This window comes from Phaethon aethereus, assembly GCF_964289735.1.
Source record: "Phaethon aethereus genome assembly, chromosome: 3".
Taxonomy (NCBI): Eukaryota; Metazoa; Chordata; class Aves; order Phaethontiformes; family Phaethontidae; genus Phaethon; species Phaethon aethereus.
In genome coordinates this window covers 115,702,561-115,724,943 of record NC_138576.1, presented here as the reverse complement: position 1 = coordinate 115,724,943, position 22,383 = coordinate 115,702,561, and the positions used below count along the sequence as shown (strand labels likewise).

The following is a 22,383-nucleotide window of genomic DNA, read 5'->3' as shown; positions in this document are numbered from 1 at the left end:
AACTGTCTCATCAAACCTAGCTATGTGAGGAGCAATGTGCTTTGGTGCATTGGGACGTTAGTTATGCAATTCCTTTGGTCAGGGAAAATGGGAGATAGGTGGTGCTCCCTCACCTGCATCCCTGTTGTCTCAACTTGCATGGGATTAGGGACCATGGCTGCCAGGAAGGTTACAGACTGACCAGGTAGCTGCAGCACCCCGGTAAATTCACAGCCATGGCATTATGCTGTGGACAGACTGTAGTTACAAACAAGCCTCATACTGTGAACTTCTGAAGCCTTACAAAGCACCTTTGCTAAAATAAAGCATGTCACCCGCATGTACAAGATTAGAGTGCCACATGCCTGCCATCCAGTACCAGGGTGCCATTCTTCCTTGTTTATTTCCACAACTCGGCTGGGGTCCTTGGGATGTCCCATCTGCTCAGAGGCTCCCATGGGGTATTCAAAGAGAGCACGTGCTGCTGTTGTGCTGCCCACCACTGTGTGGTGTTCTGCAGTGGACACAGCTCCTGCTGGGCAGCCTCAGCCCCCACCTCTCCTGGTAAAACTGTACTTCTGCCGAGTATACCAGCATCAGCTCTTGGAGCTAACATCCCATGCTCAGTTCATCTAGTAGCACCCTGAGGCTAGTAGAAACAGAGCTAGGCAGGGCTTGGAACTGGTGCTTCTTACAAAAAAAAAAAAAATACTATTGTTTGCTGGGTAGGCTACTCATAGAAAGCTGTGCCAAACAGATGAAATTTGTTAGAGCTAGAGAAGTCCCCCTTTCTTCTTTTTCCCCATGATTTCTGCTGACTGCAGTGGTTGCATCTTCAGTGCAAGCCTGAGTCAAGCTTTGCATTTTTGTTATTCCCTGCACGTCACGAACATCAGCACTGGTGTGTGGCGGCAGTTCTTTCTGCTTTGCATGCAGCAGTCTCACCTTGCCACCAGGCTTGTTGCACCAGCCTGCAGAACTGGCACCGATGTCCTCAGTTCTTGAAATGCTAGGAAGGAGGTAGCTTGCAAAAGACCCCGGGCCTGCAGTCTTAAGAGCTGATCTTCACTAATCAGTGAAGGAGGTAATGATATATGGAATACTTGACACTGGGATTGTGGGACAAACTTGGGGGCAATTCTTTTCCTTAGAAAAGCAGAACTATTCTAAACCTTTGTGTGTCCATGAATAATGTGTGTTATTTGCCAGATTGCCTTTGTAAGCTTCATTAAAAGAGATCCAGAGTCAATTTTACCTATTGCAGTTTGTTGTGAAGGCCAAATGTGCTTGCTTTTTTTCCCTGACTTGGTTTTGCCAGTGAGACCCAGTCATGGTGCCTTTTCATGCACTGGAGACACAGACCATGAATTTCTTAATTTTAGAAAAGGGAAATCTGTCTTTCTAGAGACGAAATGTATGTTGTACAGTCTAATGTTAAGCCTTTCACTTAATTGTTTTCTTGTAATCATGCTTTAAAAACATTTATTGTCCTTGACCAAAACCAGTTTCTTCAATGATCTCTATATTCATATTTTCATTAAAAGAAGTATCTTTCTCTGTGTGATGGGTTGTCTTTGCATCACAGGTGTCCAGCCCTCCTTCCCCTGAAGGGTCTGGGACTTTTTCAGTTCTTTGGACTTGCTTTTGCCTGTCCTGATTATTTTAGTGTGCCAGCACAGACCAAAGAAAGGCAAAGGAGTTCCAGATCAGGGTGTGTCAACTTGTCATCCAAATTGCTGGTTTGCTTTGCTGCTTTTCTCTAAACAGTAGCTCACAGGAAATGAGTTACTGCCAGAAAACTGCCACTGCAAAACAACTCAAAAGTTGAAGAACTAGCATTTGCGTGTCAGTAAGCTGCATGTCTCATCTAAGTCCCGAGGTCACACTGCTCTACACTCATTTTCCTGTGTGATGCAAACAGACAACAATTAGTGGGAACAATTAATTACCATTAGTTGATATGGACAGTTCAGCTGCTAACCTCCTTGTCTCGTGCACAGCATGCACAAGGGGAAAAGGAGTGAAAATGAGATGTGTGTGCAGAATATGAGAGACAGCATTGTGTGGAAAGTGTGTAGCTGTCCCAGAGCCAGGCAGATGAGAAGAAATTTGTTTCCAGGTGCCATGGATCGTTTGTAAGTGCCAGGAATCCATCCTCTGCAGGGCGCCTTGTTCATTAAGAAGTGAGGGAGATTGCATTTCACCCTCTGCATACCACGTGGATAACACTATAGTTATAATGCAGGGATGGACGCTGAATATCCTCATTAGCCACTTCTCCTGTTACCTCCAGCAGCTGCTTCTGGAAAGCTTCCAATGCCACTCTTAGCTCTTGCAACCCTCTGGCCAAGTGTCTCCAACAAGTCACGGAAAGGGCTAGATAGAAAGGCAGGTGCCTATCTCCCCACTTTGTGTTTTGCTATTGCAGCTGCCCTGATTTATTTACTGAGAATTTATTGGTAAAATGGAGACTGTTTTCCAGCCTAACACAATTATATTCAAGAGCTGTCTCTGTGGCCAGTTAAAGCCACAGAAACTGATTCCAGCAACACGTTTCTGTTTTTAAACTAAGCAGGAACACTGATTATTTTCCAGCTTGAAAATAGACAATTCTTGACAGGGAATTGTCTTCTGGCTGAGTCTAGAGGTGCATAATGTGTTTTATGGCAGTAAGCCTAGCCCTGCTTTGTCCTGGATAGAAGGATTTGGGGAGAAAACTCAAGTTTATTTTTCTATCTATTGGACCTTGGAGATGCTATTTTACTCCTCTGTGCCTCAGCCCTCTGCACCCCCAGGAATCACAGTAGCCTCACAGCAGAGTTGGGAGGAGAGGTTGTGGAATACTACTCACAAGGTCCTGGGGTGAGATGGTTGTTGAGGAAAGTGTGTGCCTTTGGGGAAGGCACTTAACACTCTGTGCTAAGCTGTCTTGCAGCTCTTGAGCCTGTTGCCTTAAGTCAACCCAAACAGAGAGAAAAGCCCCTTGCCCCTCTCCTGGCCGCAGCCCCTCTCTGTGGAAGACCCACAGGTTTTGTTGCTAGGTGTGATGCCAAATACTCTTTCTCATTCCCTGGCAGTGCAGGTGGAGGGGTCCCCTGTTTCAGTGCTTGTGTGTTGAGCTGCACTTGCTAAACACTGTTTTTTGCAGTGTTAAAAAAAGCCATGGGTCCAGTCTTGGTGCTGGCACCAGGGTCCTTCCTGTAGCGCTGCTGCTCCCGAGCAAGGCAAAGAAGTCAGAAGAATCTCAGCACATTGTGTTACCCAAAAGAGCAAGGCAGGAGCAAAGGGGATGTTCTGTGAGCCTCTCGGCTGGCAAAGATGGGGGCGCATGGGTGTCACCCCTCATGTCATGGTTAAGTCATCATATGGGTGCACAGTTTGTTGAGGGGGACAGGCAGACATGAAGAAGGGCCTGCCAGCTCACACCCCAGTAACTAGCTGTGGGAGCCAGTAAGGGATTTGCCATCTGCATTCCAGAGCCTCCTGCCTCTGCCTTCCCATCACACTGGAGACCATTTCCCCTGCCTCTCTGGCGAGGACCCAGCAGTGTGCCCAGGTGGCCAAGAGGGCCAACAGCATCCTGGCCTGTATCAGAAACAATGTGGCCAGCAGGAGTAGGGAAGTGATTGTGCCCCTGTCCTCATCAATGGTGAGGCCGCACCTCAAATACTGTGTTCAGTTTTGGGCTGGATCGTGTTCAGAGAAGGGCAACGAAGCTGGTGAGGGGTCTGGAGAACAAGTCTTATGAGGAGCGGCTGAGGGAACTGGAGTTGTTCAGTCTGGAGGAGAGGAAGCTGAGGGGAGACCTTATTGCTCTCTACAACTACCTGAAAGGGGGTTGTGGTGTGTCTGTTCTCCCAAGTAACTAGCAATAGAAAGAGAGGAAATGGCCTCAAGTTGCACCGGGGGAGGTTTAGACTGGATATTGGGAAAAAATTCCTTGCTGAGAGAGTGTTCAAGCATTGGAACAGACTGCCCAGGGAGGTGGTGGAGTCACCATCACTGGAGGTGTTTAAAAAACGTGCAGATGTGGCACTTCGGGACATGGTTTAGTGGACATGGTGGCGTTGGGTTGACGGCTGGTCTTGCTCATCTTTGAGGTCTTTTCCAACCTTAAAACGCTATGAGTCTATGATAATCACCCCCTCCCTCGCGGTTTTCTGGCGCCATCTTGCGGGCCCTGGGGCTCGCGCTCGCCGTGCCCAGGCCGCGCCCGAGAGAGGGACGGCTGCAGCACCGGCCCTGCCTACGGGAGCCCCAGGTTGCCCAGGAGGCGGCGGTGGAGCTCGTCGAGGTCCCCGTGGCGACAGGGTAGCTATTAGCACGTTCTGCCCGCTGGCGGGGATGGGCCCAGCGGCGGCCGAGGGACTAGGGCGCCCTTCACCTCACGCCCGCCGCGGTGCGGGGGCGGTCCCGCTTGAGGGGAGGGGGCGTGTCTTAGGGCCAGTGGGGGCGGGACCACTGGGGGCGGCTCCTTGGGGGTGTGTGGAGGGAGGCCGGGGCCGGGCGGCGGCAGCATGAATGAGGCGGAGGGCCTGCGGCAGCGCCGGCCGCTCCGCCCGCAGGTCATCACCGAGGACAGCCCGGCACAGGAGGCCAAAGAGGGCAGGTGGGGCCCGGCGCGGGAGGGAAGAGGGGCCTGCCGTGACCGTGGGGGTGGGACAGGCCTAGCCTGAGGGGATAGGAGGGCCGGGCTGGGGTGGGCGGTGTGACGGGGCGTGCTGAGGGCCCAGAGCGGGCTGGGCCTGGCCGGTGGGAGAGGATATTCGGTTTGACCCGAAGGAAGGGCCCGATCTGGCCGGGGAGCTGAGGAGGAGGGTTCGTGGTGTGGGGGTTGGGAGGCCCGGCCTGACCTGGGGCTGTAGGGCCGTGATTGGGCCCGGCATGAGGGGAGATCTGTCTGGGAGGTGTGGCGGGAGGGAAGAGGCTCCACCGGCCTGGCCTGACCCGACCTGGGTGAAGGTTTGGGTCAGGGTGCCCAGGGAGAGGCTGTCCTGGGCGAGCGGGGATGGAAGGGGCTGACTGCCCCAGCGCTGAGCAGGCCGCCGGCGGCATGAGGAGCAAGGCGTCAGTTCCCCTCTCTTGGCTGGTGGCACAAGTTGATGCCGGGGCACCTGTGGGTGTCAGTGTGGGTACCCTGGCCTCCCAGCACCCCGGCTCCGCAGCAGGTGCTTCTCTCCTTGGTGCTTGTACTTCTGCTGGAGGAGGGTGATAGAGGGAGGAGGGTTTTGGGCAGGGCCTGCCCACCTGCTTCTGTCGAGCTGCAGGAAGAGCTTTTAACAAAAAAAAAAAAGATTTAAGTTGTGGCTGTGTATCCCCCCACCCCGCAATAGGTCAGTTTAAGTACTGCTTATCTTTTGCTAGTCAAGAAATAACATTCATCCCATTGTGGCTTGCACAGATTCATTGTGGGTGTGATTAAATCCTGTATAACTCTGGTTAGTCTGTTTATATTTGGCAATAGTTTTAAAGAGTAATCTGCAGTTTAAAGACTAGTCTGTATGTCTGAGAGGAAATAACCTTAGAACCAGTCCATTTGTTTGTGGCTAAATTAAAAAAGATTACATTTACAATTCTCTGTTTAGGAATTTTATAAAAAAATAGCTTCACTGCAACTAAAGGCAATAGCTGCAAGAAAGTGGTGGTGTTTGCTTTGCCTTCCACTGAATAAAGTAGTTAATGACTTGTGATACTTTGGTTCACCATGTATTATGTCTCTTTAGATTTGAGTACCTTGCAGATTCTTATCTCTACCCTTCAGGGTCATCCAAATGAAAGACTCTGTGTGGTGGATAGCATGCATAGCCCCCGTTTTTGAAGGACGTCATCAGCATCTCTCAGCTTGGGAGACTGCTCTTCCTGGCTTCAGTCTCTCTTGGTAACTTTGCTCAAATCAGTTGAATTTCTAGGGCTTCAGCAATGATCCAGAGTATCCACAGGTCCTGTATTCATGAGCCTGTCCTGCATGAAACCAGTATAAGAAATTCTGGAGGCTGCCCTTTTTCTGGCTGGGAGCTGTGGCAGAAACTCTTGATGACAGTTGCTTTCCCCTCCAGCCCCCCAATAGCTCTTCTGCCAAGAGGATGAGGCAGCCTGGACTCCTGGCTATGGTGATCCATAGTATCATCTTGCCAGCCTACTGTCTATCTTCAAGACCTGGTGCAATGGCTTCTCTTTTTAGTTCTTAGTGACAACTAAATTGCTGTTATTATAGCTGGAGTCCTGGTAAGTTGCATTATTGAGATTTGTGGCTGGAGTCTGATTAATTATCAGAGACACAATTAGCTAAGGATTTCTGTCTTGCTTATCAGTGTTGGTGAATCATTACTTCCATGATTCTTCCTAGTGACCAGTCAGTAACTTACAGTTGTTGGTGTTCTATATTGGTTATATTTTGTTTGTTTACTTTTATAAGGATTCTGAGCAGCTTTTTAAATTTTTTTTTTTAAGTTCTGGGTTTTTTTTTTTTTAAATTCTTGTGGTTTCAGCAGTGTCTAAAAGAGGTCTTTCAGTTTGCAAGCTTGAAGTGTGAGTTTGCCTGTCACCTCATTCTTCTTGCCTTTTTACTTTATTGTCGATTCATTGCAAGTTTGAATGAGGATCAGAAGTATGACCTTTATTTAAATCATGCTTTCAGGAGCTTTAATTAAGTTGACTTTGGCAGATGAGTTCCCATTCACCATTATCTGCTTCCTTTTGTGTGAACTGTTCTCAGCTGTTACAAAGATGCTCAGGTGTCTGCTGACAGTAGTTTTAATCTTACAGTATTGAGCCTTCATCATTTGAAGGACAGTGGAATGACAAGGCTGATGCCTGATGTTGTTCTGTAAACTTGGGGATCGCTTTGTATCTCTACCACCTGCTCTTGGTTCCAAATCCAAGGGGAAACAGACTGGGCGATTGTTGCTTCAACTTTACTGTTAGAGCAGGAAGTGCTACATTATTCTAATTAATTACAAGGGCAGTCGGGCTCTTGGGAAGTATGAAGAAGTCAGTGTAGATGAGAAAGCTTGTTTGAAGCAGTTTCCCAGCTTGGTCCAGCTTAGATAGAGACAGGCTTAGTGCTGTAACACTGCTGAAGTTCACAATGGCAATGCTGAGCTCTTGAGTGTGAGAGCTCTACCTGGGCTTTAGTAAAGCCTTTGACATTGTCTCCCACAGCATTCTCCTGGAGAAACTGGAGGCTCGTGGCTTAGGCAGTTGTATTCTTTGCTGGGTAAAAAAATGGCTGGAAGGCCAAGCCAGAGAGTTGTGGGAACTGAGTTAAATCTGGTTGGCGGCAGGTTGCAAGCGGTGTTCCCCAAGGCTCAGTTTTGGGGCTGGTCTTGTTTAATATCTTTATTGATGATCTGGATTAGGGGATCGAGTGCTCGCTCAGTAAGCTTGCAGATGACACCAAGTTGTGTGGGAGTGTTGATTTGCTTGAGGGGAGGAGGGCTCTGCAGAGGGATCTGGACAGGTTGGATTGATGGGCTGAGGTCAATTGCATGAATTTTAACAAGGCCAGGTGCCGGGTCCTGCACTTCAGTCACAGCAACCCCACAGAACGCTACAGCCTTGAGGAGGAGTGGCTGGAGAGCTGCCCAGCGGAAAAGGCCCTGGGCATGCTGGTTGACAGCCAGCTGGACATGAGCCAGCAGTGTGCCCCGGTGGCCAAGGCAGCCAACAGGATCCTGGCCTCTATCAGAAACAGTGTGGCCGGCAACGGTTGGGAAGTGATTGTACCCCTGTGCTCGGCACTGGTGAAGCTGCACTTCAAATACTGTGTTCAGTTTTGGGCCCCTCACTACAAGAAGGACATTGCAATGCTGGAGCATGTCCAGAGAAGGGCAATGAAGCTGGTGAGGGGTCTGGAGAACAAGTCTTGTGAGGAGCGGCTGGAGGAGAGGAGGCTGAGGGGAGATCTTACCACTCCCTACAGCTACCTGAAAGGAGGTTGTGGTGTGTCTCTTCTCCCAAGTAACTAGCAATAGAAAGAGAGAAAATGGACTCAAGTTGTGTCAGGGGAAGTTTAGACTGGATATTGGGAAAAAATTCTTTACTGAGAGAGTCATCAAACATTGGAACAGGCTGCCCAGGGAGGTGGTGGAGTCGCTATCACTGGAAGTGTTAAAAAAATGTGTAGATGTGGCACTTTGGGACATTGTTTAGTGAGCATGGTGGTGTTGGGTTGATGGTTGGACTTGATGATCTTAAAGGTCTTTTCCAACCTTAATTATTCTGTGATTCTGTGATGCTGTGAAATAAAATTTATTTTTTAATATATCTGAGAGCAGGAATACTTGGGCATGTTGGTGGAAAGGAAGTAGGCTCAGGTGGTGAGTGCCTTGGGGGATCTGGGGAGAGTTTGGTGACCAACAGCAGCAGTGCTAACAACACTTCTTGGAGTGGACTGAACTGTCTGTGGCTTTGAGCTAGCAGCAGCAGCAGCTCTTGTCATGGCAGGCTGTCAGCATCCTTGTAGCAGTTGCCTTGTCACAGCCTGGTAATTTGTGTGGCGGCTTGTGATGGTCCATTTGGTAATGTGCAGGGATGGGAAAACAGAGGCAGGCTTCCATCCTAACTGCCTACATCTGTTGCCAGAAGAGAGGGGCTGGCAGCAGTTGTGCCGTCAGGAAAGAGTTGTGATGGATTATGAATATTCCAACTTCTGTACATTGTGCGTGCAAGCAGTGATTAAATCCAGGCCTAGTTCTGTCCTTGCTGTTCCAGTTGATAATCCCAAACGTTACCTTGATGCTGATATGAGTACTGCAAGTACATGTCGTTAGCTCCCCAGTTGTGATATTTGTGCTCTGGGCAGTAGTTCGTACTTCCTACTGTCTGGATGATTGGCTAATGAAGGACAAAACAGTGGAAGTGGTCCAAGGATTAATGCAGAACCATCAGGCTCTGTTTGCCTTTATTTAATTGATACTGCAAGGAGACTAGCTGCTTTGTGCCTGTGAGTGGTTCAGAGTAGCTAAAATTGTGGGAGCTGCTTTTCCAGTTCAAGGTTAGGATTTGTTGAGCATGGCTCTGTGTTTTCCTCTGTGAATGCCCGATTGATGCCTCTAAACTTGTTGACAACAAAATCTGTTTTTTTCCTGTGGAAGAACAGTTTTTACTTTTTTTGTGTGTATTTTGATGGGTAAGTAGAAGATACTTAATTTCTTTTTTATGCTGGGACTTGAGTTTCAAACCAGTGTTTACTAAGTTAAGCAAGTATTCATGTTACTTCCTCTAACGTTTGTTGTTTTAGTTGAACTTTTCATCCAAAAGTTGTGCTGGGATGGAAACCATTGCCAAAACTGAAGATCAAGTTAAAAAAAAAAAAACCACAAGCAAACAACATCACCTTCCCCCTATTTTTTTTAAGTCAGCTGTAAGTTGTAGCATGTATAAAACCTGTACATGAGAATTACTCTGTCTCATGTGATGCCAGTATGCTGATAAATATCTGGATAAATATGCCTTTCTCTTAGAATAGCAGAATCATTTAGGTTGGATCATCAAGTCCAACTGTTAACGAAGCACTGCCCAGTCCACCACTATAAACCATGTCCCTAAGTATCACATCTACACATCTGTTAAATACCTGCAGTGATGGTGACTCCACCACTTCCCTGAGCAGCCTCTTCCAATGCTTGACAACCCTTTTGTTGAAGAAATTTTTCCTAATATCCAATCTAAACCTCCCCTGGCGTAACTTGAGGCCATTTCCTCTCAACCTATCGCTAGTTACTTGGGAGAAGAGACCAACACCCATGTTGCCACAACCCCCTTTCAGGTAGTTGTAGAGGGCAAAAGGTCTCCCCCCAGCCTCCTCCAGACTAAACAACCCCAGTTCCCTCAGCCGCTCCTCATAAGACTTGCTCTCCAGACCCCTCACCAGCTTCGTTGCCCTTCTTTGGACATGCTCCAGCACCTCAGTGTTTCTCCTGTAGGGGCTTCCCTAGTCCTGTTGGCCACACTATTTCTCATACAAGCCAGGATGCTCTTGGCATGTTGTTGGCTTATGTTCAGCCAGCTGTCAACCAACAGCCTCAGCTCCTTCTCTGCCAGGCAGCTTTCCAGCCACTCTTCCCCAAGCCTGTAGTGTTGCATGGGGTTGTTGTGACCGAAGTGCAGGACCGGGCACTTGGCCTTATTAAACCTCATACAATTGACCTTGGCCTATCGATCCAGCCTGTCCAGATCCCTTTGCAGAGCCTTCCTACCCTCAAGCAGATCAATACTCCTGCACAACTTGGTGTCATCTACAAACTCACTGAGGGTGTACTTGATCCCTTCTTCCAGATCATTGACAAAGATATTAAACAGAACTGGCCCCAGTACTGAGCCCTAGGGAACACTGCTTGTGACCAGCCACCAACTGGATTTAACGCCATTCACCACAATTCTTATTCTAAAAAGTTCAAAATGGACTGTAAAGGTCATTCATGATGATGGTTGGGCAAAAGTATTTCTGGTTCCTTTTGTCAAGAAAACAGGCTGTTAAAGAATTTTTAAAGACTATTATATCTTAAAACAGCTTAGCATGTTAATCCTATTTCTTGTCTGGTTTTGTCAGTGCTTACAGCAGCAAGGTGTTCCGTGTTACCTTCTTGACTTTGGCTGCGTCTCTAACTGTGCCCTTGCTTGGAGTAACTGTTTTACTGGAATGTCCTATAGACCCTCAGCCTATAAGGTAAATTGTTGCTTTGTTTTGAAATAAATGTTATTAAAGTGTAATTTCTCATATGTGTTCTGTTGTTTGTTTGGGTTTTTTTTTTTTTAGCAAACAAGAATCAACTGTGTAAAATGGTTCTAACTGGATTAAGAAATTGAGGAGTGATTGCAGTATTATCTATTGCCATGGCTTGCTTTGCATACCCAGTCTGTTTCTGAGCCCTCTTGTGCAGTTGTGTGTCACTACTGATCACTGAAGGAGCTGAATTACTTTCTTTGATCATTAATCTTGAAAACTATTTTCTGGTGTCCAAGCTGTCAGTGGAGCTTCTGATTACTTACACGCACTCTTGCCTTCTGTGAGACAAGAACTGCATTTTCACTAAGGACCAAGCTGTACCCCTGCTGTTATAGCTCTGTCAAAGAGAGACTGTTTTTCTGAGGTTGGAAATTGAAATGGATGACCTGACTGGGTTGATCTGTTGCTTTGTACCAGTGGAACCATATGATGATGTAAATACATTTAAATGCAGATCTCATAAACCAGTGCAGATAGGTGATTTCTGCCTTGTCTGAATTCACAGATATCTGAATTGAGGACTGTATAAAGTGTATAGTGTAACAGTGAATCAAATATGTGAAAAGATGTGACCTGTGTTGGGAGAAGTTGTGTGTGAAATGCTTTCACTGCTAGCATAGGGTGGGGTCAGGCTATTTAGTGCTCCTGGCATTTTGAAGGAAGTGAAAATGCTCAGTCTGCTGAATATTTATGATCAACTTGATAATTCCTTAATAAAAAGGAACAACAACACTGTAAATATCTCTAGAGTTGAAAGAAACTGTTAATGTGATAGGGTGGTACTTAGAAGTCTTGCCAATAGGCTATTAGATATAACCTGCCTTATTGCAAATCATAATGAAATGTGTTCTGCTGTGGTTGGGTTGAAAAAAACCAAATTCCCTGAAATACATCGCAACTAAACAGTAATTCTGAAAGCCAATAAGATGTCTATAATGCTTTTCCTATTATATAGTCCTGGTCTTACTCTGGTCCAGAATAAGAAACAGAAACTGTCCAGGGTTACAGTATTCTGCATGCTTACATTTCTTTACTTTTAAGTCTCTTTTACAAGACTGGGATAACTATTCTTCCTGCACAAATGACTGGCTTATATTGCTGTACATTCTTAATTAGCTTCTTAGCTTCACTGCAAGAAGTGGTTCCAGTCTGTACAATAGATAGGATGATTCTGTGTGATATTTATGAAGTGTTTTGGAAAAGCTCAAGGAGGTAGATGCTTTCTGAATCAATCCCTTCAGTGAAAAACCACTTATAAATCTCGTTTGCCAATAGTGAAGTCATTCCTGTAAGCCACTGGAAATAATGAGGAATAAGAGAGAGGAGAAAAAAGCATATGTGATCTGTCAAACTCCATGTGAAATTCCTGCAACTCTGGTTTGAGTTCTTTCTCTATGAGCCTGTCTTGGATAATATTGATCCCAGGGAGGATTTTCTCTTTGCAAACACAACTGTCCAAAGCTCCCAGCAAATGAGTTCCTTATCTGAAGCCTGCTATCCTCATCTGAAACTCTCTAATGCTTGGAAGAAGGGATGGAAAACAAATTTGTGTTAGCATTGTAAAGGCAGCTCTGCTGTAAGTCTTCTGTGGACAGGAGCTGGTAATTCAGTTGGCTTTGCCACTGCAGTAATACATACTTAAAGGACAGTTTGCTGTCTGTAACCAGACAGATAAAAGTATGTATTTTTCTCTCCTTCTGAATTATTTGTGTTGTGAACCTGTTTCCTCAATTGTCATGGCTTTTATAGTTTGCAATTACAGTTGAGTTTTTCCTCCAGTCCCTGAAAGCTCTAGAAATTGTAATGTTTTTCACCATATGAGTATTAGAGTTGCAACGTGGTTGGTAATAAATAGGTCCTGGATCCTGCGAACCTGGGCAAGTTTTGTAGTCAAAACTCATCTTTTTAAGATTCTGCAGGTGGAAGGCATTTGCTTATGGCCATACAAGGAGTTATTAAAAAAAAAATTGAAAAATTATTTCAAAACTTGGCCTAGGAAGCTTTAGCATACTCTTGTGAATAAACACCTAATGAGCTTACCACCCTGGGCATGTATGCAGCTTTTCATAATAACTTGAAATCCTTAAGTCCTGGAGACTGAGGTGGCTTATGTGTGTGTTTTTAAGAACCCAAAAGACTGAAACATACTCGAGTTTGTCAGCACAGTTGAGGCTGGTTTTGAAGCACAGTGCTTTGGAGCTTGGTATTTTAAGTTGAAGCTGTGTAGGCATCTTACTACTTCCCTTCTTTATATCTTTGTAGTTGCTTGGAACTCTAGTTGGCTTGAACCTGCCTATTTATGTGAATAAGGGCTTGCAAGATTGGACCTTACTTGGACATTTTGAGATTTCAGTTCAATACCCTTTTTTAAGTTTGTGTGCAACTTACTCCTTTTAGTTGGTCTTTCTCTATGGGAATACATTGAAGTCATGAACGAGAGTATATGTTTTAAGATGGTATGAAAGCATGTGTGCTCAAACTACTGGAACACTTTTTTCCCTAGTTGTGTGCTAATTAATAATTTAAAATTATTCTTTATCTGTGATGAAAATGCTATAGAGTGTCAGATCTCAGTGTATTGTAAAATGCTGGGCTTTTAAATTTTAAAACCTTTTTGCATAGAAATTTGCGTATGTCTACTCAGGAAAAATATTCTAGTACAAACAACTCATTCAGCTGAGTAAGAAAGTAGTTACTCTTTTGTGTTGTGGCAATGCAGAAATCGGTTGTCTTTGTGTAAGAAAGAGACGAACTGGGAATGTGTTGCTGGACTTGAAGCTGTATAGATTTCCAGATACATCTTAGGAACGCATAACTGCAACTTTTCTGATTAGCAGAACCAGAAAATTATGATCTTTGATGAACAAGAGTAAATTTTTCAGTTTGTCAGCTGTGTTTTCTTTTTTGAATATGCTGTATGTAAAGCATAGGTCAGGTTTGCAGGAGTTGGCAGACTAGGAGAAAAATGATCCAATATGTTGCTCAAGAGTGTTTGCAGGATCATGAGGTCTGTGTTCTGTTTTGCAGTTTGAAGGAACCTCCCCTCCTGACAGGTGTGCTAGAGCCCAATATCAAGTTACGAAAAGCTGAGCGGTTATGGGAAAATCAGCTGGTCGGACCAGAGTCCATTGTCAATATTGGGGGTAAGCATTGACAAAATACGCTTTTAAAGAAGCATCTTTAAATGTTGCTCCATTGGTAAGGGTTTGTTCAGCAATAGAGCTCTTAGATAACAAACTCTGGAAGTTACTCTGAATATGCAGGTTTGTGAAAAAATAATTGTGTAATGCAGCAAAACCTGGCTGCTATATACTTCTCTTTCTCTCTTTCCCCAGTATAAAATAAATCTTACTGCCAAATTAAAAATCCCTGTCTTCCAGGACCAAAAGCATCAGCAATGTAGTCAGGGGCTATGTGTGTTTGGAGGAAGTGGTCACATTTTTCATTTGACTAACTCTTAACCGGGAATTAATATTTGCAGGGTACTACCTACTCTTAGAATGCTCATTGCCTCTGAGGGAGCTGAATTTTGTGGTGTTAATTTTTGCTTATATGACAGAAAAAAGTATCTCAAATTGATAAGTAGCATAGTTACATTTTTGTGCTGTTGCATGCATTACAGGCGCCATCCTATCCTTCTCTCTTATGGCAGGTGTATTCTCCCCAAATCACAAACCCATGCCACCTCTGAGCAGTTTCTTAATGAGGTGGCTAGACTTGTAATGGCATGACACCCACTTAGTAGGAAACCAGCTTTGTGCAGGGCGTGTTCCCTGTGCCTTCTGAAGGGAGGTAAGGTTAGAAACTACTCTTGACATGAGTCCTTGACTGTTTTAATGTGAAAAGGAAAGGGTGTGGGAGTTGCAAGCAAGGCCGTTACTGAAACATCCTTCAGTACAAGAGGTGCTCAGTAGCCATATAATTTTATTTTCCTTCTGCTATAGCTTATAATAAATTAGTAAACTATTTTTTAAAATTATTTTACCCATCGAGAAGCTACTGTAAATTCCTTCCTCAGATTATGCTTTTTCTACCTATCTCTGTTAACAATGGTCTAAAGTGATTACCTGAAGCCACTGATTCTTTTCTGTTACCTAGTTTCGTCAGTCTCATTGGAAAGTCTTTAAGGAAACCTTCCTGCGAGGGACTACTGACCTATAGGTGAAATAATCAACCTGACTGGAAATAAGTTTTGTATGAATAAATGTTGAAGTTTTCTTATTCCCTTTAAAAGTGTAATTAGCACACTTCAGTTAAATTGGAGATGGAAAAGTCCAAGCAATGGACTCTACTAATCCAATAGTCTTTCATTTAATTTGGTTGTATGGAAGAGTTTGTGTGCTGTTTGTACTCAGTGAATCTGCCTTATGCTATTGCATGACTGGGCACGAATACAGTAATTTTGCAATGCTTTTGATTTGTGTGGTTGTTCAATTGCTATGGTTTTTGTAATTCTTCTCCAGAACAATATGAGCATTGGCAGGTGTCCATCAGCCTGTGTGGACTGTATCAGAATGAGAAGTTTTATCTAGTCAGTTTTTCATTGAAGAGTGGTAAGGTGGATGCAGCACCTGATCACAATTTATGATGATGTAGAAATTTGCCCAAAAGGATCAATCCAATGTCTAGCCATTAAGTTATGTCCACCTTTAACCAAGGATTTGGCACACTTATGGGTTAAAAATATATATTTCATACATATATTCATAACTCCTAAGGCTTAAACCCTTCTGCTTCTTTTTGAGTTGGATCAAATCTAACCAAATACTCTTATTTGCCTTCGTCTTTTGCTTTCCCTCTTTAGTCTTTTGCTATGACTGAAGACAACTTGTTACTTTACTGCATCTTAAACATGAATTCTACTTCATGCTAGTAGAAGGATGTTTGCCACTACAGTTTTGTGATCAAGCTAATCATACCAGTTATTTTTTCAGATGTGCTATTTACTGGGACAGCTGATGGGAAGATTATAAAAATTGAAGATGGGGAAATACAAACAATAGCCAGAATTGGCCATGGTGCTTGTGGTGAGTGACAGCTCCTGAACATAGTGTACCTGAAAACATCTGGGTCAGGGCTTGTGTTGATTAAACTGGTGTTCTATCTGGATTGCTCATACTAGTGCATATCTTCCTCTGTAGAGATTTGTAACAGAAATGTTAATATATTTGTATGAATGAAGTATGAGTGGAAATATGTATATATGCACTGGAAGGAACAGCAGAGCAAAGGGCCAAAAGAATGAGAATGGGTGCCCTTTATAACAAAAGACACCGTTCCCGGCAGTAAAATTTAGGAATGTGGGTGTTGTTCCCAGCAGTAAAATTTAGGAATGCGGGTTTTTTTGTCATGACTACAAGGCCTGTACTCTTGGAAGGCTGCAGCATGGATGACTTGTCAGTAGAAGATCCTGCATCTTAACACCAAGAGGAAAACAAAATTGAAGTGCATCACAAATAACATTCCTTTTCCTGTTAGTCTGTCTAGAAAAAGCACATATCCTAAACAAGAAAAAAAATGGGCAGCAACCTGGCCTAATATTTATGGAAGCTGAAGTCAGCAAGATTCTGAGGTGAAGGGCCACCCCATAAAAACTGAGGACTCCTAAAAAAGTGTGAGTGAATGAACTCTGAGATAATGTGTGAGTGGGAAAGATTTTTTGAAAATAGATATCACCTTCCCATCTACAGAATTTTGCCTTGCATTTTGTTGCACTAATTTCCCTTCCCCTGTTCGTAAGTACAGTGCGGGTTTGTGGTGACTGCACCCGCTTTAGCAGAGATCTTCCATTCATCATGATATTTCTGTTTTCTCACCGCTAAATTGAAGTTATTTCTTGTTGAATTCCACACGTCTTTCTGAACCACATATTTTCTTCATTTAGTGAGATTTCTGGAGCTGAGTGAGGAAAAACTGGTAGTAACTTGTTTATTAACAGAACCATTTCTATTGGGAAGCTTAACGTTGGCCATCTCAGTACTGCCTGGGCAGTCTGAGAAGCCTGGCTGGTGTTTTTTGGGACTGTGGGTGGTTTTGTTTGCAGTAACACTGTAGAAGTTTACATGAGGTTCTGCAGCCCTGCACTGGTTGCCGGTTACACAGAAGTTGCGGGCAGGAACTGTTGCTGTCTTTATATAGCTCGCATTGATATGTTAATCATTTTAGCTATGTAATTTTATGTGGATGTTCACATGATTAGGCTCTGGACTTATTTGGAAGCACTCTATGCTGCCTGACATGTGTAAGTGTCCTAATGGTAGGACAACCTTGGCGCTAACAGTCAATGAAGTCTGCTGCCAGCTGATAGGAAGCTGGACTTCCAGTTGCTGCTTAGGCATGAATGTGGGTTGGGATGGGTATGAAGAATCACCTTTCCACTGCTCATTTCCATTGGACTTATACAGCTTGGGAGAGGTGGGAAGATTATGCTGCCCTATTTCTTTGGGGCCAGAGAGGTAGTGGGGAGCTTAGACTTGCGTCTTGCCCTCCTTGAATTGGAGAGGAAAGTGGAAAGGCTGTAGCTGACTACCTTCTCCAGAAGTTTCTCTTGCTAATCTTTCAAACTACAGATGTTCTGAAGTTCTTAGTTCTTCAGGACTCAAGTAGACAAATTTTGCAGATTTGCAGTATTCCCCTTCCTCCTCATATAGAAGTCTTCAGTTTCTGTGTCTTGAGAAACTGTCTGTTTCATGACAGCGCTGGACCTTTCCAGAAAAAGAAAGTTCCAAGATGTGCATGTATTTTCTTTTATTTTAAAAATAAAAGAACAAGAAACCCACAGTAAAACTGATTCTTTCTGAGAAGCAGCATTTAATTAAATCAAATTTTCTGACATTCAGCCCTACTCAGGACAGCTGTTAGCTATCTACCAACCTCGTAAATCATATGATTATCTCTAGACTGGTGAAAATGTGGGGATATCTGTTTCACTCACACTTAGAAAAGTAAGAATAATTTCTTTAATGAATATGTGTGGTGCTGGCTGTAGAGTTTTGTTAAGCTACAGTTTGACCTATGTAGGTAGTCTGAATGCCTTGTATTTATTTCTATTTGGAAAACCATTTTAAAATTGTTTCCCAAGGAACCCGTGAAGATGAGCCAATGTGTGGAAGACCACTTGGCATCAGAGTGGGGCCAAATAACACTCTTTTTGTGGCAGATGCTTATTATGGACTCTATGAAGTTAATCCTGGTACAGGTATGACTTTTCTGCTCAGAAGTTCTCTTCCACTTGACAAATCTGGGCTTCATTTGCAGTTTTGCCAGACACTGCAGGCAAAACAATGCTTGCTGCCTTTGTAAAGTTATTTGGAGCTGTCTGGATGAAATATGCCATGCAAGAACTTGATATTTATTTTCTTGTAGCAGTCATTTCCTCTCTGTATCTGTCTGTCTAGATCAGTTACCAGTGGCTTATTTTCTGGTGATATATGCTTTTGGTTGTCAAAATTGGTACTTCAGGATCCATGAATAAAGCTCTGTGTAGCTGTTTCAGTTTTCATAAAGGGGGGAAAAATATATTGCTGTTACATAAACTTTTTGTCATGTTCACTGTACTTCTGCTTCTGCCTTGATTTTGCTGTGTGGCTCTCAACTTTCCTATAAACCCAATCTATAGAAAGTGAAGAAAGATGTATTTTGGTGTGGCTGAAGATAAAGTGGTTTGTTCCTGCTAAGAAAGGCCATGTTGCATCGTCCCCTTTGTTGTATGTCCCTGAGCCAGATTTCAGTTTTAGGAGCTCTGCTGTCAGAAAGCAATAGTTGCTTTCATATAAGGCTGATTTTTCTGACAGTTTAGATCTACAAATTGGCTTCAGGTGGGGAGGGGGAGGCTAGCCAAGTGCTAGGTGAGATGTAACTGAAGGCCTCAGACTGTGTGGCTCTGGGAGGGTATGATCAAGATCTCTCCTCTTGATGGCAGACAGCTGCCATATTGGCTCAGTCATGACAAAAACAAGCAAACAAACCCAAACCCCATGCCCAAAGATTACTTCAATCGATTTTGGTTAATTTTTACAGATTTGACCTTAATAATTTACTTGGTAATACATGTCAGAGCATTTGAGTGAACTTGATGATGTTTCAATGTTTGAAAAGTACTACACTCTGTTCCTACAGATTTATGGAGAACGAGGGAGTAGGGATTGGCTTGCCAGCATCCTTCTATAAGGTTGGGACCTGAGTTTGCATTCAGTTTCATATGAGCTTCAAAAATGTGAACAGTCTGGCACTTATCAGTAGGGAACATCATCTACTGTTTCAGTTTTCCTGAAGAGTATGTTCTCCTGGTCATTCATGTTTGGTGTTGAGTTGCTCCATTTGAACCCAAAACCTTATTACTTAACAGAGGCAGGAATGGAAAAAATGTCAAGTGCCTGCTAATTACATGTTAGTATTTAACTAATTTCCAAGGCAGGACACAAAAGCTTGTGTGTCTTTTTTTATTTTTTCTTTCTTCTTTTTGTAACCAGGTGAAACGAAAATGCTTGTGTCAACCAAAACACTAATTGAAGGTCAGAAGTTGTCATTTGTGAATGATCTTACAGTGACCCGGGATGGGAGGAAAATCTTTTTCACTGACTCAAGTAGCAAATGGCAAAGACGAGACTACTTATTCTTGATTATGGAAGGCACAGATGATGGACGGCAAGTATCTCTTTCCCAACGCATTTAACTTACTGTAAGCTCAGCTGTAGGAATGGACATCACCACTTCTTGGTCCTCAAGTTTTTTCTCTTTATAAACCACCTGTGCAAACTCTGCACTTCCCAGGAGAGGGTGAGAGAATGTGTGGATGTTGCTAATGAGACCTGCAGTGAAATAAATGAGTCCTCTTTTTCCTTCAAGAGGACTTGCATGTAACATCAATTTTTATAGGGAAGGTGTTAGCATTACGTTCAGCCTAAATCCTTCATGAATGCTGCCAATCTCAAGTGGCTTAGTTATCTCTCCTGTGTTTATAAACAAATGCTTCCTGGCTATTCTGCCTTTTTAACTTAGGTGAAGTGCATGTGAGAGAAGATAGAATACCTGGAGAATGAAACCAAGATGAATAAATATTTGTATTCACTCAAAACCATGTATAACACTTTCTTTTTAGCCTGCTTGAATATGACACAGTAACAAAAGAAGTGAAAGTGTTAATGGTAGGGCTGAGGTTTCCCAATGGTGTCCAGCTTTCCCCTGCGGAAGACTTTGTCTTGGTGCAGGAGACAACCATGGCTAGAATCAGGAGGTAAGTATGACTTTGCTGAAATTATTACTATTCTTGTTTAGAGATTGTTTAAATAAATGAGTTGAATGACCAAAGAAACCCTACACTCTCTTCATGCCTAGCTATCAATGGCAAAGAAGGTGGCCTTGCTCAATACTAAATTTTATCTTTCACTGTAAACAACAGGACTGCATAATCTTTCCATCATGGGCTCCTTGAGCATAGTGGAGTAAGCTGACTTTTTCTGAGGAATGTGGCTGTGCTTTCCCGTATTTCCCCGTACCAAAATAAGGGAAAAAACCCCATTCTTTTTATTTTTTAAAGCTAATTCCTTTTGGGATGTTTGTTTATTACTTAGACTGCTTGAGTTAAGATGTCCTAATCCTAATGTCTATAACTTTCAGGTATTATGTGTCTGGGCTGATGAAAGGTGGAGCAGATATGTTTGTTGAGAATATGCCTGGTCTTCCAGATAATATCAGGTTAAGCAGCTCTGGCGGATATTGGGTAGCTATGTCAGCTGTCCGGCCCAACCCTGGATTTTCTTTGTTGGATTTCTTGTCTGAAAAACCATGGATTAAAAGGATGATATTTAAGGTAAAAAAAAAAAAAAAAAAAAAAAAAAAAAAAAAAAAAAAAATTAAAAAAATCACCTTTAGTATAGGAATGAAAGTGATAAATATTTGTTTGTCCTGTTTCTTCCTCTTCACAGGAAGATTTAAAAATTTTTTTAGCGCCATGGTTAAAACTGCTGTGGTTGTCCCCAGGTAGAACAATCCTTATATATTCATGGGTAGTAAAGCTACCATTTGCTTCTCTGAGTAGCAGGTACACACTTCTTAAGTTGCCTTCCATCTTGATCTCAGGAGAGAAGAGACTATCTCTGCCCTAGCCATGCAGCAACACAGGATCTACATTTGGATATGTGAAGACTTCACCTTTGTACCCAAAATGCCTAAATCACTTATTGCCAGGTGTCCAGAGAGCATTTGGGAAGTCTGACCTGTTCTAATAACTACCCTAGGCATCCTAGGAGACACTGTGTATGTTATGTACACTGCTAGGTGACACTTTGTTCTGACTCAATATGCCTGTTGTTATGTCACAACTCCTGAGGATGAGCAAGAATAATGTATTTTTTAAGGGATATCTGATGCTAAAGAAATGGCATGGTGCTTTTTAAACAATACAAAAACTTGAAAATACTTCTGTTCTCAAAAAAAAAAAAAATCAACAAGCATTGTTTAGGATGGACATGCCATTTCAGGTAAACAAACTCTGTGCTGTGCCTGTAAAACCTGTTCTCTCCTGGTGCAGTGCAGGAGCCTTAAACTGATGCTATGGGGAGCAGCGCATGATGTCTGCTGCTTGGCATTAACTGCACCAGAACAAGCTGATGTATCCTGCGTGGACGTCCTTTCAGCCTAGTGCTGGAGTACAGTATGCTTCTGCTGATCTCTTTTTTTGGTTTTTTTTTTGTTAAAGTTGGCTTTTCAGATGTTAATGTGTTAAGCCAGTGTAATAGTGTTTACTCAAAATCTGTGCTTATGTTCTTAGCTGCTTCTTCCAAGGAGTGTGGAGTGGTCTTTGACTATGTAAGTGTCTGAGATGTAATTTTGGAGAACAAAATTTTTGTTGTTAATTTTCTTTTTTTTTCTTTTTCTTTTAGTTGCTGAGTCAGGAAACTGTGACAAAGTTTGTGCCTAAATATAGCCTTGTTGTTGAACTTAGTGAGACAGGATCCTACAGAAGAAGCTTTCATGATCCCAATGGAGTGACAGTAGCTTATGTTAGTGAGGCACATGAGCACAATGGATATCTTTACTTGGGCTCCTTCCGGTCTCCGTTTATTTGCAGACTTAATCTTCAGCATGTTTAACTGTCCATCCATGATAAAGTGCCACTGTTCTTTAATACTCCAGAGGTACAAAGGAAGCATGTGCTTGAGGCAGTGTGTGACCAAAGACAAAAAGTGAAAGACAGTCTGTTAATGTGCAGTAGCACTGTTCTGTTGCCATACGAAAATGTATAGCTTGCTGTACCTGTCCTCTTCCTTGATTTGACTGCTCTTGCTTTGGAGTTGGCATGCATAATTATTAATTTCTGAGGAGTATGATGGGGCATCTTCATACGGTTATGTGCTCCTTAAAGAAAATCCACTGTTTTTCCACACCCAGCCCTGTTTGGAGTTGTCTTATACAGACATCATCTGTCACCTTTAATGCAACTGTATGTCTTCTTATACTGGAAGGATTTGTGATGTATGGAATTTAATTGTGTATGATTTGGATTGAAGAGGATGTCTCGCATGTGTTTATTTCTGTTTTGTAACCTCCTGTTTAGGAGTCATTACAGTGCATGTTCTAATGCTGCACCATGGTGCTGTGGTAGAGGCAGCAACATCCAGAACATGCCTAAAAATCTAGTTATACCACTTGGGTTTCTCCAATTCCAGCCTGTG

At 43.3% G+C, this 22,383-nt stretch overlaps 1 protein-coding gene across 1 annotated transcript; it reads left to right on the top strand.

The window, feature by feature from the left end:
- Positions 1 to 4,496: 4,496 nt before the first annotated feature.
- APMAP (adipocyte plasma membrane associated protein) lies at positions 4,497 to 22,074 on the top strand (the record flags this gene model as incomplete). The annotated part of the gene is made up of 9 exons (XM_081998017.1): positions 4,497 to 4,588; positions 10,532 to 10,648; positions 13,736 to 13,851; positions 15,643 to 15,735; positions 17,790 to 17,906; positions 19,180 to 19,354; positions 19,809 to 19,943; positions 20,327 to 20,519; positions 21,592 to 22,074. 9 exons carry the CDS (start codon positions 4,497 to 4,499, stop codon positions 21,799 to 21,801), a joined length of 1,248 nt encoding a protein of 415 aa, XP_081854143.1. The 3' UTR covers positions 21,802 to 22,074.
- Between the last annotated feature and the right edge of the window lie 309 nt (positions 22,075 to 22,383).